At 30.8% G+C, this 14128-nt stretch overlaps 2 protein-coding genes across 2 annotated transcripts; both read left to right on the top strand.

Annotated features, from left to right (window-relative positions):
• The first annotated feature begins 105 nt into the window (after positions 1 to 105).
• On the top strand, positions 106 to 3079 carry Fibp (acidic fibroblast growth factor intracellular-binding protein). The gene is made up of 8 exons (XM_065502933.1): positions 106 to 297; positions 355 to 553; positions 720 to 839; positions 2038 to 2145; positions 2216 to 2449; positions 2504 to 2572; positions 2645 to 2830; positions 2889 to 3079. The coding sequence occupies exons 1-8, from the start codon at positions 213 to 215 to the stop codon at positions 2965 to 2967; spliced, it is 1080 nt and encodes a 359-aa protein (XP_065359005.1). The 5' UTR covers positions 106 to 212; the 3' UTR covers positions 2968 to 3079.
• Positions 3080 to 5214: 2135 nt separating this feature from the next.
• cyc (cycle) lies at positions 5215 to 10488 on the top strand. Its single transcript, XM_065504877.1, has 5 exons — positions 5215 to 5372; positions 5632 to 5706; positions 9135 to 9583; positions 9640 to 10069; positions 10140 to 10488. Exons 1-5 carry the CDS (start codon positions 5362 to 5364, stop codon positions 10399 to 10401), a joined length of 1227 nt encoding a protein of 408 aa, XP_065360949.1. The 5' UTR covers positions 5215 to 5361; the 3' UTR covers positions 10402 to 10488.
• The last annotated feature ends 3640 nt before the right edge of the window (positions 10489 to 14128 follow it).

The raw sequence follows: 14128 nt of genomic DNA, 5'->3' as shown, positions 1-14128 counted from the left end.
TTTTCCAATTAAACACAAGGCAGTGTTGTATTTGTTGGGATGTAATCACTAAACAGTGAATGCCATATTAATGATAAAAACAGGGCTGTTTAAAACATATGGTGGAGCAAAGAAAAACAACAAAAAAGCACAAAAATACCAATTGGAATTATTAAGATTAACAGGGGAAAAAGATAAAAGTAATAAAATTAAAAGCATTATTTATTAGAATTATGTTGGCTGATGTTGATGTTTTTATAACCAACTATACCATAGTAGATCCAGAAATCTATCAACTATGGATAGAGGGCTTTTCATGTAAGTTGTGTTTTAAAATTGCTGGCTATATGGTAAAAAAATAATATTAATTTTTAGCCACTGAAGCTGTTTGTTATTTAAAACAAAAAGGCTTTGGCCATTCCATGGGTGTCCACTTGGACTTGATCACTTCCGATGTTTTAGATCATTATCGCACTTATTCTTTAATAGAGCGCCTGTTGCATGCACCCACTAAATTGTTGGAACAATCATGTTTCCAATTGGAAGCGGAGACCAGAGATCTCATCATAGAAAAGTATGGTTTAAATGAAGAAAAAGAAAAACAAATCAATTAAAAGCTAAAAAAAATGCATGTATTAGAACTGGTTTTAATAGTTTTTAGTGATTGGACAGACTTGTTAAAAGTACTTTTTTTATTTATTATTATAAGTTTTAATACATTTTATTATTACTTTATAAAGATACTACTCCATTGATGATTGTGTGGCCCGAGAAATTTTAGGCAAAAAGTTGTCTTCACGTTATCGTAAGGATTTGGATGAGGTGGCTGAAAAGACAGGAGTTAAATTAAAATCATGCAGGTATTGTAAAAAAAAACTTAATATTATTAATAGAAGTATTTATTTTGCAGTAAATGCAGATGATAAGGATGAAGGTATACATGATAACAACTTAAGTTTGATGAACAAAAACAATAGAAAAAATTAAAATCTGCAAATAGGAGGGCCTTATCTTGTAATTAAGAAACAATAATGAAGCTAAATTGCTACATGAAAAAAGGTTATTCAATCAGCCTTTCCTAGATGTGACGAAACTATAGTTGTTGTAGCTGCAGTGGTTACTTAGTTGACAACCCGTGGCCGAGTGAATTGTGTTCATTCCGGTGTGTAAAACCGCCTGTCCTTGGAATGAATAAATATAGTTAAATTGGTTGGTAGTAGTGCTTATAACCTTAATCTTTTATCAGTCGTTAATGAAGACTAGTCTCTAACGGTTCCCGTCCGGCTCTAAAAGTTGTTCCGGTTGCGATTTTGTTTGCACTTACGATACTTGTCAGAAAAAAACAAAAAACAGTTATAATGGATCAGCATCTCTTTGTAGGATAAATATTCTCGTCTTAGATAAGAGCATTGACGAAATTACTTTCAGTCAAAATTGCTGAAAAGGGATAGGACCTCAAATAGACCATGCCAAGATCCAATGAAGTGGATAGGGTAATTACTATAGTTTAAATTGGTAGTAGTGCCTTATAACCTGAAACGTTAGACTAATTGCTAACAGTTCCTGTCCGACTTTAGGACTCTTGGACTTATCCTAATGCTACTCGACAGAAAGAGAGTTGCACTGTAACTCTTCGAAGGATAAATTGTCTCCTCTCAACAAAATCACTTTCAGGCGAAAAGAGTAAGGACCTCTAAACTACAATTCCTAGACTAATCACATTGACAGCCACTAGATCGCTCTTAGGTGAAGTGAATAAGCATTATTTTGGTGATTAAAAATTCTTAAGAGATTCAAAATGCTGATGAAATACATTAAATGGCAATCAAACAAATGGAATTCAGTTTGTAATTTAATTGATAAACTAAGAAGTCCATGTAATGATATTGGTATAAGTCTAATACTCTCACTTTATTTAAGAATATGTTAAGGAAAATCATTAGATTATGGAGTTTGTTATAGCTAATTCCAACTTTTATTAAACAAACATTTTATTAATTATAAATTTAATACTAAACACTGTGTAGAATGTAAAAAATCCTTTTATTTTCCTTACAGGCGCCAATTTGATAATGTCAAACGCATTTTTAAAGCTGTAGAAGAATTGCCCGGCAATATTACACAAAATATTAAGCAACAATTTAATATACGAGACGAATTGGCCAAGTAAATATATGAAAATATTAAGCCAGTCTATAAAAGTTAAATAATTTTGTCTTTTTTTTTTCCTGTAAAGAAAATATGCCTCCATAGTATTTTTGGCCTGTTTACGTTTTGAAACGTCTAAGAAAAAACTGCAGTATTTAACCTTTAATGACTTGTTTAACTGTTCCCAGGCGGTCATGATTTATTGGACGTATACGTATCAGCATTCGGGACCAGAATACTATGATACCGAAATGGATAAAGAATTTTTATTGGATTTAAGGGAATTGAGATGTTTATTGGATAAAGAAAAGGAAATTAAACAGTAGGTTAACTCTTATTTGACTATAAAATGTTTTTAAATCATTATTTTTTGCAGTTTGGTTTGTTTACGTTTAAAGCCAGTATTATTGGAAAGATCATTTCATGAATTGGACTCAAATTTTCGGTAATTTAGAAAAAAAAACATTAAAATATTTCGAAATTCTTATTTTTTTATTTTAAATTTTATAAAATTTAGCTCCTATTGGCGTTCTTTGATTAGTATTGCTTGCAATTTACATCGCACCCGTGAGTTGCGTGATTTATTTGTGGATCTTTGTGAGAAATTAGTAGAACCATGGCGCCAGAATATGTGGGCCCGCGATCATGTCAACAAGTTTTTATCTGCCATTACACAAAGTGTGTTAGATTTGGAAATATCTAGGTAAAGCTTTAAAATACTCTAATTTTGTTAAATAAATTATGATTTTTATATTTTTCAGAGATCAAGAAACTCGCTGTTTGTGGGATCGTTATATGCAAGTTATCAGTATATGTTTGGATAAAATGTATCATATTTAATTAGAACTAGTTTTTAAGAAGCCAATTATAAGTTTTTTTTTTATAAATTAGTAAAACTTCAGTGTAAAACATTTCGTTTAATAAATTAAAGAAACTAATTATTTAAAAACTAGATTTTATTGTGATTTATATGTAGCAATAGATAAGTTGAAAATACTCTATTCGAAACAAACACTTTTTCTGAATGCAATCACGACAGTAGTACATCTATTTAACATATTTTTGAGCGTTCAAGCGCAAATTAGTTATGAACGAATTTCAAATATTTAAAAAATATTTAATCCGACTTGTATTTCTAGGCAGCTCTCTAAGTCGTACACCTTTTTTGTCAATGGAATCCACTCAGCTGTTTATGACCATTCGCTTCCATTTAAACAAACAGATTGTCGTTGTTGGCTCTAGAAGTTTCTTGAAATTCTTCTTTGATTTCATCTAGAAGTTTCTCATTGTTGGCTATAGAATTTTCTTGAACTTCAGCTTTAACTTCTTTAAATGGTTCCATCATAGTAGCAAACATTGATCTAAAATCTATGCTGCTTGTTGTTGCACGGGTAGAAACAATTCCATTTCTTCTTGATAATCAAATTCGAAAGCTCCGATATCAATATCACGCTTTTTGAATTCATATATCCGCCACTTTTCCAATTTTGCCTATATCTTACACAATTATCTCTTGAGTTGTTCCACTTTAAGCTCTTCAAACTTCATGCTTATTATTTTGCAATTCCACTTCTGACACCAATTGTTTACCTTTTAAAATCGGTGGTTTACTACCTTTAAAAAAAAAATTAAATAACTCTTAACAGCGCTTATGATAAACTGACTACTTACTGCATCCAGTGCCATCCTCAAGTAGTTTCATGATTTAACTATTTAACGGACGAACTAGTATGTTCCACTTCTAGAGCATTCAGCAGCCTTACATGACATGATGTTATAAAGAGTTGTTAAAACACATGGTTTAACAACCGTGTTAAAACATTGAAAAAGCGCTAACATGGTTTGTCTAACATGTTAACACTAACATCATGTTAATCTTAAGCATTTCATGCCAGTTGCAGACGTAGTGTTATTGTTAGCAGCTTTAACAGTTAATGTTGGCAGCACAGTGCTGCCAAGTATCCACTTGTGACAATGTATACAAAAGCTGTTGGATGTGGAAACCAGTGTTAAAACCGTTAAATTCAAATCGTTAATGCAACTTCGTAACCATATATTACGGAGTGTCTACAAAAACGGTTTTTACCTTTTACAGCACATAGTGTCTTCATATTTCTGGCCCGATTTGGCATAATGATACTATGGAAGAAAGGCCCTTGGTTGGTATTTAAAAAATAATGGCAATTATGTACTACTTCGGCCTGTGGAAAGGTCTTGTAAAAGAAAGAATTAAAGAACACAGAAAAGGACATGTCAGATTTTAGGCGTAAGTGGACCGACCACCTTGTCCAAAAAGTTAAAGGAAGCAACTATAAAATCTTCCATCCAAAGTGACGCTTAACTCAGGCAATAATGTTAGATTTTTTCTATATATATTTTTTAGAAGATTTTGCCTTATTAAGTAAAAAAATAGAAAAAATTTTATAAAAAAAAATTTCACAAAAGAACAAATTTTCAAGTCCATTAAAAAAAATGTTAAAACTGATGTCCTTCGATCGGTACGATCTAAGATAGTCCTATCGGATAGTATTTTAGACACAATTTTCCAACAAGATCGGTCAAGAACTCTCTGAGTTAGAGGGATTCCAAATTTGACACTTTGACCAAACAGGTGTTTTTTCTCATCCCGATTTAAAATTACCCATGGCTCTATAGCCATTTTTATAATTCTATTTAACCATTCCATGGTACTTTTCGTTCGAAACATACAAATAAGTGGTAAAACAGCCATCTCTGACAAATTGCAATCTCATAGATACAATACAACAAACACATTACTAAAAAAAGTCTTTAAAAAGTCTAATTCTCAATGTAAACAAAACGCACATGTACACTCAATTAAATGCACATATACAATTACACATACATACATACACTTGCAGTATAAACAAAAATTAAAAACAAAAAGTTCAAAGCTTTTCTTTACAAAATCAACGAAACACTTAAAATAGAAATGAAAATAAAAACTTGCAAATTGCAAAATACGAAAACTAAGGCACATAGAAAACGCAGAAAAGAACAAAAAAGCGCAACAACTTGTCAAAAAAGTTTAATATTTTTAACAACACACTAGGTATACAACAAATACTTGTATCTATAAGAACGATACGCAAAAAATAAAATCAAAACAAATCAAATTTTCCACAAAATACCCTTCCTTTTGCTTAAAAAAAAAAAAAATAATAAAATAAGTTAACGAAGAGCAAGCTAAACTATCAATACTCGTGCGTATCTATGGAATTTAGGTAAGTTGGCACTCGTATCTTTGATTGATTTCAGAGAGATGCTGTAATAAATACAACAAGGTGGTGGTAATTTGCTGCAAATAGATATCTTTTGTAACAACCACTGGAAAAATTATTTGTGTTACAACTTAAGCAACATACGGACGTTTCAATTCGAGATTTTTTCTTTTTGGGGAATTTTTTAATTGATTGATTGATTAATTTAATTAATTTGTTTACGAATTTAAATAAACATTATGTATCTTTTCCATTCGTCTAGTGAGACTTTGGAAGAATTGGACGATGAAACATACGATGAGGAAAAAATGGCCAGAACTTCTGATGAAAATCGAAAGTAAGTAGAAAATTAATACATAATTTAATTAATATGTTAAATGTCTGGTTAAACAAAAGTTTGTGTGCAACAGCAGTGGGTAAAGAAAACTTTTACCGGATGTATGGAAATCTGTTGCTTTTTGTTTGTATATACCCTAAGGAAAACTACCGAAACAATGTGCCATATGTTAATAGATGAGTTACAGAATAGATTTTAAAAAAAGCTTAAAAAATGTTCAGTCTGCCTTATGTGTCTGTCTGCCTGTTTTAATGCACATTGGGTTTAATTGTATAAAACACGGCCAATATGCAATCAAAATTATAAATAAATTAACATTAACCCTTTAACAGACAATGAAGTTTTAATCAAAATATAAACAACGATTTTGTATTTACCGTAGTTTATTATAATATCCAATTTTAGGTTCAGTCGATATTGATATATTTCCCAAATTCATGTTAAATCATAGTTTTTTATTATATGGTCCAATTTTAGCATTTGGCTTCAGTCATAGTTCTTAAAATAGTCCATTTTTGGCTTCAATTATAGTTCTTAAAATAGTCCAATATCATATTCAGTCATAGTTCTTTAAATAGTGCAATTTTAGCTTCAATCGTATTTCACTAAATAGTCAAATTTTAACTGCAATCGTAGTTCTTTAAATAGTCAAAATTTAACTGAAATCGTTGTTCTATAAATAGTCCAATTTTATCAATCGTAGATCTTTAAATAGTCCAATTTTAGCTTCAATCGTAGATCGTTAAAGAGTCAAATTTTAACTGAAATCGTTGTTCTATAAATAGTCCAATTTTAACTGCAATCGTAGTTCTATAAATAGTCCAATTTTAGCTTCAATCGTAGATCTTTAAATAGTCCAATTTTAGCTTCAATCGTAGATCTTTAAAAAGTCTAATTTTAACTGCAATCGTAGTTCTATAAATAGTCCAATTTTAGCTTCAATCGTAGATCTTTAAAAAATCTAATTTTAACTGCAATCGTAGTTCTATAAATAGTCCAATTTTAGCTTCAATCGTAGATCTTTAAATAGTCCAATTTTAGCTTCAATTGTAGATCTTTAAATAGTCCAATTTTAGCTTCAATCGTAGATATTTAAATAGTCCAATTTTAGCTTCAATTGTAGATCTTTAAATAGTCCAATTTTAGCTTCAATTGTAGATCTTTAAATAGTCCAATTTTAGCTTCAATCGTAGATCTTTAAATAGTCCAATTTTAGCTTCAATTGTAGATCTTTAAATAGTCCAATTTTAACGGCAATCGTAGTTCTATAAATAGTCCAATTTTAGCTTCAATCGTAGATCTTTAAATAGTCCAATTTTAACGGCAATCGTAGTTCTATAAATAGTCCAATTTTAGCTTCAATCGTAGATCTTTAAATAGTCCAATTTTAACGGCAATCGTGGTTCTATAAATAGTCCAATTTTAGCTTCAATCGTAGATCTTTAAATAGTCCAATTTTAGCTTCAATCGTAGATCTTTAAATAGTCCAATTTTAGCTTCAATTGTAGATCTTTAAATAGTCCAATTTTAGCTTCAATCGTAGATCTTTAAAAAATCTAATTTTAACTGCAATCGTAGTTCTATAAATAGTCCAATTTTAGCTTCAATCGTAGATCTTTAAATAGTCCAATTTTAGCTTCAATCGTAGATCTTTAAATAGTCCAATTTTAACGGCAATCGTAGTTCTATAAATAGTCCAATTTTAGCTTCAATCGTAGATCTTTAAATAGTCAAATTTTAACTGCAATCGTAGTTCTTTAAATAGTCAAATTTTAACTGAAATCATTGTTCTATAAATAGTCCAATTTTATCTTCAATCGTAGATCTTTAAATAGTCCAATTTTAGCTTCAATCGTAGATCTTTAAAGAGTCAAATTTTAACTGAAATCGTTGTTCTATAAATAGTCCAATTTTAACTGCAATCGTAGTTCTAGCTTCAATCGTAGATCTTTAAATAGTCCAATTTTAGCTTCAATCGTAGATCTTTAAAAAGTCTAATTTTAACTGCAATCGTAGTTCTATAAATAGTCCAATTTTAGCTTCAATCGTAGATCTTTAAAAAATCTAATTTTAACTGCAATCGTAGTTCTATAAATAGTCCAATTTTAGCTTCAATCGTAGATCTTTAAATAGTCCAATTTTAGCTTCAATTGTAGATCTTTAAAAAGTCCAATTTTAGCTTCAATCGTAGATCTTTAAAAAATCTAATTTTAACTGCAATCGTAGTTCTATAAATAGTCCAATTTTAGCTTCAATCGTAGATCTTTAAATAGTCCAATTTTAGCTTCAATTGTAGATCTTTAAATAGTCCAATTTTAGCTTCAATCGTAGATCTTTAAAAAATCTAATTTTAACTGCAATCGTAGTTCTATAAATAGTCCAATTTTAGCTTCAATCGTAGATCTTTAAATAGTCCAATTTTAGCTTCAATTGTAGATCTTTAAATAGTCCAATTTTAGCTTCAATCGTAGATCTTTAAATAGTCCAATTTTAGCTTCAATTGTAGATCTTTAAATAGTCTAATTTTAGCTTCAATCGTAGATCTTTAAATAGTCCAATTTTAGCTTCAATTGTAGATCTTTAAATAGTCCAATTTTAGCTTCAATCGTAGATCTTTAAAAAGTCCAATTTTGGCTTCGATCGTAGTTCTTTAAATAGTCCAATTTTAGCTTCAATCGTAGATCTTTAAAACGTCCAATTTTGGCTTCGATCGTAGTTCTTTAAATAGTCCAATTTTAGCTTCAATCATAGATCTTTAAATAGTCCAATTTTGGATTCAACAGCAATCGTCGCTCTTTTATAAAGAAAATTCAAGACACTGATCGTGGGTCTCTTATAAAGAAAATTTGTGAGACCAATATATATAATTTATGACAATAATCTTAGTTTATTCAAACAGCCATCATGAGTTTTTTATAAAGAACATTGAAGACACTGAACGTTGTTTATATAAACATCCATCTTGAGCCTTTTATAAAGTAAAACTTGGATCTTCGTTTCTCAGGTGTTCATGCTATCTAAGTATATAAATACAAAAGTTGTGCGATTTGGACACAAAGAGTTCTAGTTCAGGTCTAGTTCAGTTCTAGTTTAGTTCTAGTTCAGTTCTAGTTCAGTTCTAGTTCAGTTCTAGTTCAGTTCTAGTTCAGTTCTAGTTCAGTTCTAGTTCAGTTCTAGTTCAGTTCTAGTTCAGTTCTAGTTCAGTTCTAGTTCAGTTCTAGTTCAGTTCTAGTTCAGTTCTAGTTCAGTTCTAGTTCAGTTCTAGTTCAGTTCTAGTTCAGTTCTAGTTCAGTTCTAGTTCAGTTCTAGTTCAGTTCTAGTTCAGTTCTAGTTCAGTTCTAGTTCAGTTCGAGTTCAATTTTACCCTGTATCCCAGTTCATTTAAATAATCCAATTATAACTTTAACTCTTAAACTTATTTATTCCAGACAAAATCACAGCGAAATCGAAAAACGACGGCGGGATAAAATGAACACTTACATCAATGAGCTATCCTCCATGATACCCATGTGCTATGCCATGCATCGTAAATTGGATAAATTAACCGTTTTACGCATGGCAGTCCAACATCTGCGCAGTATACGTGGAGCAGTGCATGCCTACAGTGGCGGTGACTGTAAGCCAACATTTCTATCCGATCAAGAATTGAAAATGTTAATACTGCAGGCAGCCGAAGGATTTTTATTCGTAGTGGGTTGTGATCGGGGACGTATACTTTATGTATCGGAATCGGTATCAAATGTTTTGAACTATACACAAACAGATTTGTTGGGCCAAAGTTGGTTTGATGTTTTGCATCCGAAGGATGTGGCCAAGGTAAAGGAACAGTTGTCATCGTTAGATCCCTGTCCCAGGGAAAGATTAATAGATGCCAAAAGTAAGTGTTATATAAAATATATAATCTACCATTTTTAATACAAATTAAATTCACAGCCATGCTTCCCGTAAAAACAGACATACCCCAAAGTTTATGCCGCCTATGTCCGGGTGCTAGAAGATCCTTTTTCTGTCGCATGAAACTAAAAGCCGCCAGTAGTAGTCAAATCAAGGAGGAATCCGATACTTCTTCCAGTTCACGCAGCTCCACCAAACGTAAATCAAAATTAAGTATGGATGAGAAATATCGGGTCATACAATGTACGGGCTATTTGAAGTCTTGGGCACCTATCAAAGAAGAAAATCAAGATGCTGACAGTGAAGATCAAATAACAAATCTCTCCTGCTTAGTGGCCATAGGTCGTATACCCTCGAATGTTAAGGCAGATAAAAGCACCTCCTCACTGGACAATCATCCTAATGTGAGGCATGTTAATTTTCTATCTAGACACTCGGTGGATGGTAAATTTTTGTTTATAGATCAAAGGTTAGTAACAATTGCTCCATTACTAAAAACTGTAATTAAATGTGAATTTATTTTTTCTTTTTATTACTAGAGCCACCTTGGCAGTGGGTTTTTTGCCTCAAGAAATCCTTGGCAGCAGTTTTTATGAATACTTCCATCCCGAAGACATACCCGCTTTGGCTGAATCCCATAAACTGGTTCTGCAGGTAGCCGAAAAGGTTACCACCCAAGTTTATCGTTTTCGCTGCAAGGATAATAGTTTTATTCAATTGCAAAGTGAATGGCGTGCATTTAAAAATCCTTGGACTACGGAAATTGAATATATAATGGCTAAGAATTCGGTATTTTTATAAGCATTTAGAGTACGACTACTAATTAGTATATATTTTTTTTTAACCAGGACAAAATAAAATCGTATTGATGTGTGTGTGAAAGATAATTATCTTTTGTAATATCATTCATTAACTTTCTTTATAAGAATTATGAGGAGTTTTTATTTTGGCGAGGGAGGTATGGATAATAGAACTAGCGAAATTATTATTTTTCGGTAAAATTAGGGAGAGGGTGAGAGTAAAGACACTAATCGTGGTTTATTTAAACAGCAATCGGGGATCTTTTATAAATAAAATTTAAGACACTAATCGTGGTTTATTCAAACAGTCATCGTGGGTCTTTTATAAAGAATATTTAAGACACTAATCGTGGTTTATTTAAAAAGTCATCGTGGGTCTTTTATAAAGTAAACTTAAGCAACTAATCGTGCTGTATTGTAACAACAAATATTTCTCTTTTATAAAGAAAATTTATGAGACTAATCGTGGTTTATTTTAACAGCAATCGTTTCTCTTTTATACAGAAAATTTAAAATAATGATCGTGATTTATTTAAACAGCAGTCGTTGCTCTGTTATAAATTAAATTTAAGTCACTAATCGTGGAGCAATCGTTTCTTTTTTATAATGAAAATCCAAGACACTGATCGAGGTTTATTTAAACAGCAATCGTGGCTGCTTTAAAAAGAAAATCCAAGACACCCATCGTGGTTTATTTAAACAGCAATCGTGGTTCTTTTATAAAGGAAATTCAATGCACTGCTCGTGGTTTATTTAAACAGCAATCGTGGGTCTTTTATAGAGAAAATTTAAGACACTAATCGTGGTTTATTTAAACAGCAATCGTGGCTCTCTAATAAAGAAAATTTAAGCCACTATTCGTGGTTTATTTAAACAGCAATCGTGGCTCTCTAATAAAGAAAATTTAAGCCACTATTCGTGGTTTATTTAAAAAGCAATCGTGGCACTTTTATGAAGAAAATTTAAGACACTAATCGTGGTTTATTCAAACAGTTTTGAAGACACTAATCGTGGTTTATTGTAACAGCAATCATATCTCTTTTATAAAGAATCTCGTGGCACTTTTATGAAGAAAATTTAAGACACTAAGCGTGGGTCTTTTATAATGAAATTTCAAGCCACTAATCGTTGGTTATTGTAATAGTTCAGTTCTAGTTCAGTTCTAGTTCAGTTCTAGTTCAGTTCTAGTTCAGTTCTAGTTCAGTTCTAGTTCAGTTCTAGTTCAGTTCTAGTTCTAGTTCAGTTCTAGTTCAGTTCTAGTTCAGTTCTAGTTCAGTTCTAGTTCAGTTCTAGTTCAGTTCTAGTTCAGTTCTAGTTCAGTTCTAGTTCAGTTCTAGTTCAGTTCTAGTTCAGTTCTAGTTCAGTTCTAGTTCAGTTCTAGTTCAGTTCTAACCATAACTAAATAAGTCGTTTAGATGTGTGTGAAAAAAGAGGAATCATGAGTTTTTTATGAGGTTTGATCATTTGCCTTATACAATCATCCGCTTCTATGAACCACCTTTTTCTTATGTACTTCATACAGAAGCTCAATTTTATATTGGGTATTTGTATTGTGTTATAATGGAATAATAAAAAAAATATTCTGCGTCATTAATAAGTGCATTTATCAATGATCATACGATTCATTTATAGAGAGGACTGTCTAAAATTCATCAAATATATTCACCCACAATCAACATGTTGATTATGGAATTCTAATAAAGTTTTACACGAGGAAAAGTGTAAATATGTAGTTAAATTCAAATTACGTATATTTTTTTATACAAAAGAAAAAATAAATAAACATGATTGAATAGAAAAGAAACATTGTATGCAGTTGGACAGGAATAATGACAATACTGAAAGTACAGTTAATATTAATAGACATTTAATAATTTCGGTTAACAACGAATTGAAAATACTCAATTTCAAAATATTTCATAGAAAATTTATATAGAAATCATTTAAAATAATGAAGGAATCAATTTTACTTTTAACATACATCCTTATTGCGGTAGCACATCTAAACGTGTGTGCAGCTGAACAATTTATTCAATTATGGAAAAGTGAAATTAGTTTTATCACTCAAGTTGTAAATCATAATCTGTGATATAGTTAATCGAATACTACTGTTTTCCTCAGCGATAACTACTGGAGGTGTTTACTGTTTTCACTCAAAATCGGCATGTGTAACCGAAAAACTATAATTGTTAAAACTAATATTTAGTTTTTATCAATATTACTCATTTTTCCTTAACTATTCACATAAAAATCAAAAATGAGATTTATAATTGTTATTAGGTCAGGTATACGATTTTTAAATGTCTGTAACTAGGCTGATTTAAAAAGTGTTTACAAATTTAGAACTACATAATTAAAATAACAATTGTCTTCCCAATTTTTAACATGTCTACTAAAACAAAATTCCCTATAAAGTTCTCCAATAATGAACTAGAACTGAACTGTATAAAAATTTTCTCTATAAAACACCCATGCTGTTTAAATAAACCACGATTAGTGTCTTAAATTTTCTCTATAAAAGACCCACGATTGCTGTTTAAATAAACCACGATTAGGGTCTTAAATTTTCTCTATAAAAGACCCACGATTGCTGTTTAAATAAACCACGATTAGGGTCTTAAATTTTCTCTATAAAAGACCCACGATTGCTGTTTAAATAAACCACGATTAGAGTCTTAAATTTTCTCTATCAAAGACCCATGATTGCTGTTTATATAAACCACGATTAGTGTCCTAAATTTTTTCTAAAAAATACCACCATTGATGTTTAAACACACCACGATTAGTGTCTTAAATTTTCTCTATAAAAGACCCACGATTGCTGTTTAAATAAACCACGATTAGTGTCTTAAATATTCTCGATAAGAGGCCCACGATTGCTGTTTATATAAACCACGATTAGTGTCCTAAATTTTTTCTAAAAAAGACCACCATTGATGTTTAAACAAAACACGATTAGTGTCTTAAATATTCTCTATAAGAGGCCCACGATTGCTGTTTAAATAAACCACGATTAGTGTCCTAAATTTTCTCTAAAAAAGACCACCATTGATGCTTAAACAAAAAACGATTAGTGTCTTAAATTTTCTCTATAAAAGACCCACGATTGCTGTTTAAATAAACCACTATTAGTGTCTTAAATTTTGTCTATAAAAGACCCATGATTGCTGTTTAAATAAACCACGATTAGTGTCTTAAATTTTCTTTAAAAAACTCACGATTTCTTTATAAAACTCACGATAAACCACGATTAGTGGTTTTCTCTAAAAAAGACCACCATTGATGTTTAAACACACCACGATTAGTGTCTTAAATTTTCTCTATAAAAGACCCACGATTGCTGTTTAAATAAACCACGATTAGTGTCTTAAATTTTCTCTATAAAAGACCCACGTGCTGTTTAAACAAACTACGCTTTGAGTCATAAATTTTCTCTATAAAAGACCCACGATTGCTGTTTAAACAAACAACGCTTTGAGTCATAAATTTTCTCTATAAAAGACCCACGATTGCTGTTTAAATAAACCACGATTAGAGTCTTAAATTTTCTCTATAAAAGACCGACGATTGCTGTTTAACCCTTTCGCTACATTGTATCCATATGGATACATTTTAGATTTTTGCACATAACTTCGACATTTATTAATATTTTTAAAAAATAGTTTTTGAGTCTATTTTAGGAATATATTTAGAGATGTTTACAATTTATTTCATTGAATTATCACTAT

This window comes from Calliphora vicina, chromosome 3 (genome assembly GCF_958450345.1).
Source record: "Calliphora vicina chromosome 3, idCalVici1.1, whole genome shotgun sequence".
NCBI lineage: Eukaryota > Metazoa > Arthropoda > Insecta > Diptera > Calliphoridae > Calliphora > Calliphora vicina.
This window is presented reverse-complemented; position numbering and strand designations above follow the sequence as displayed.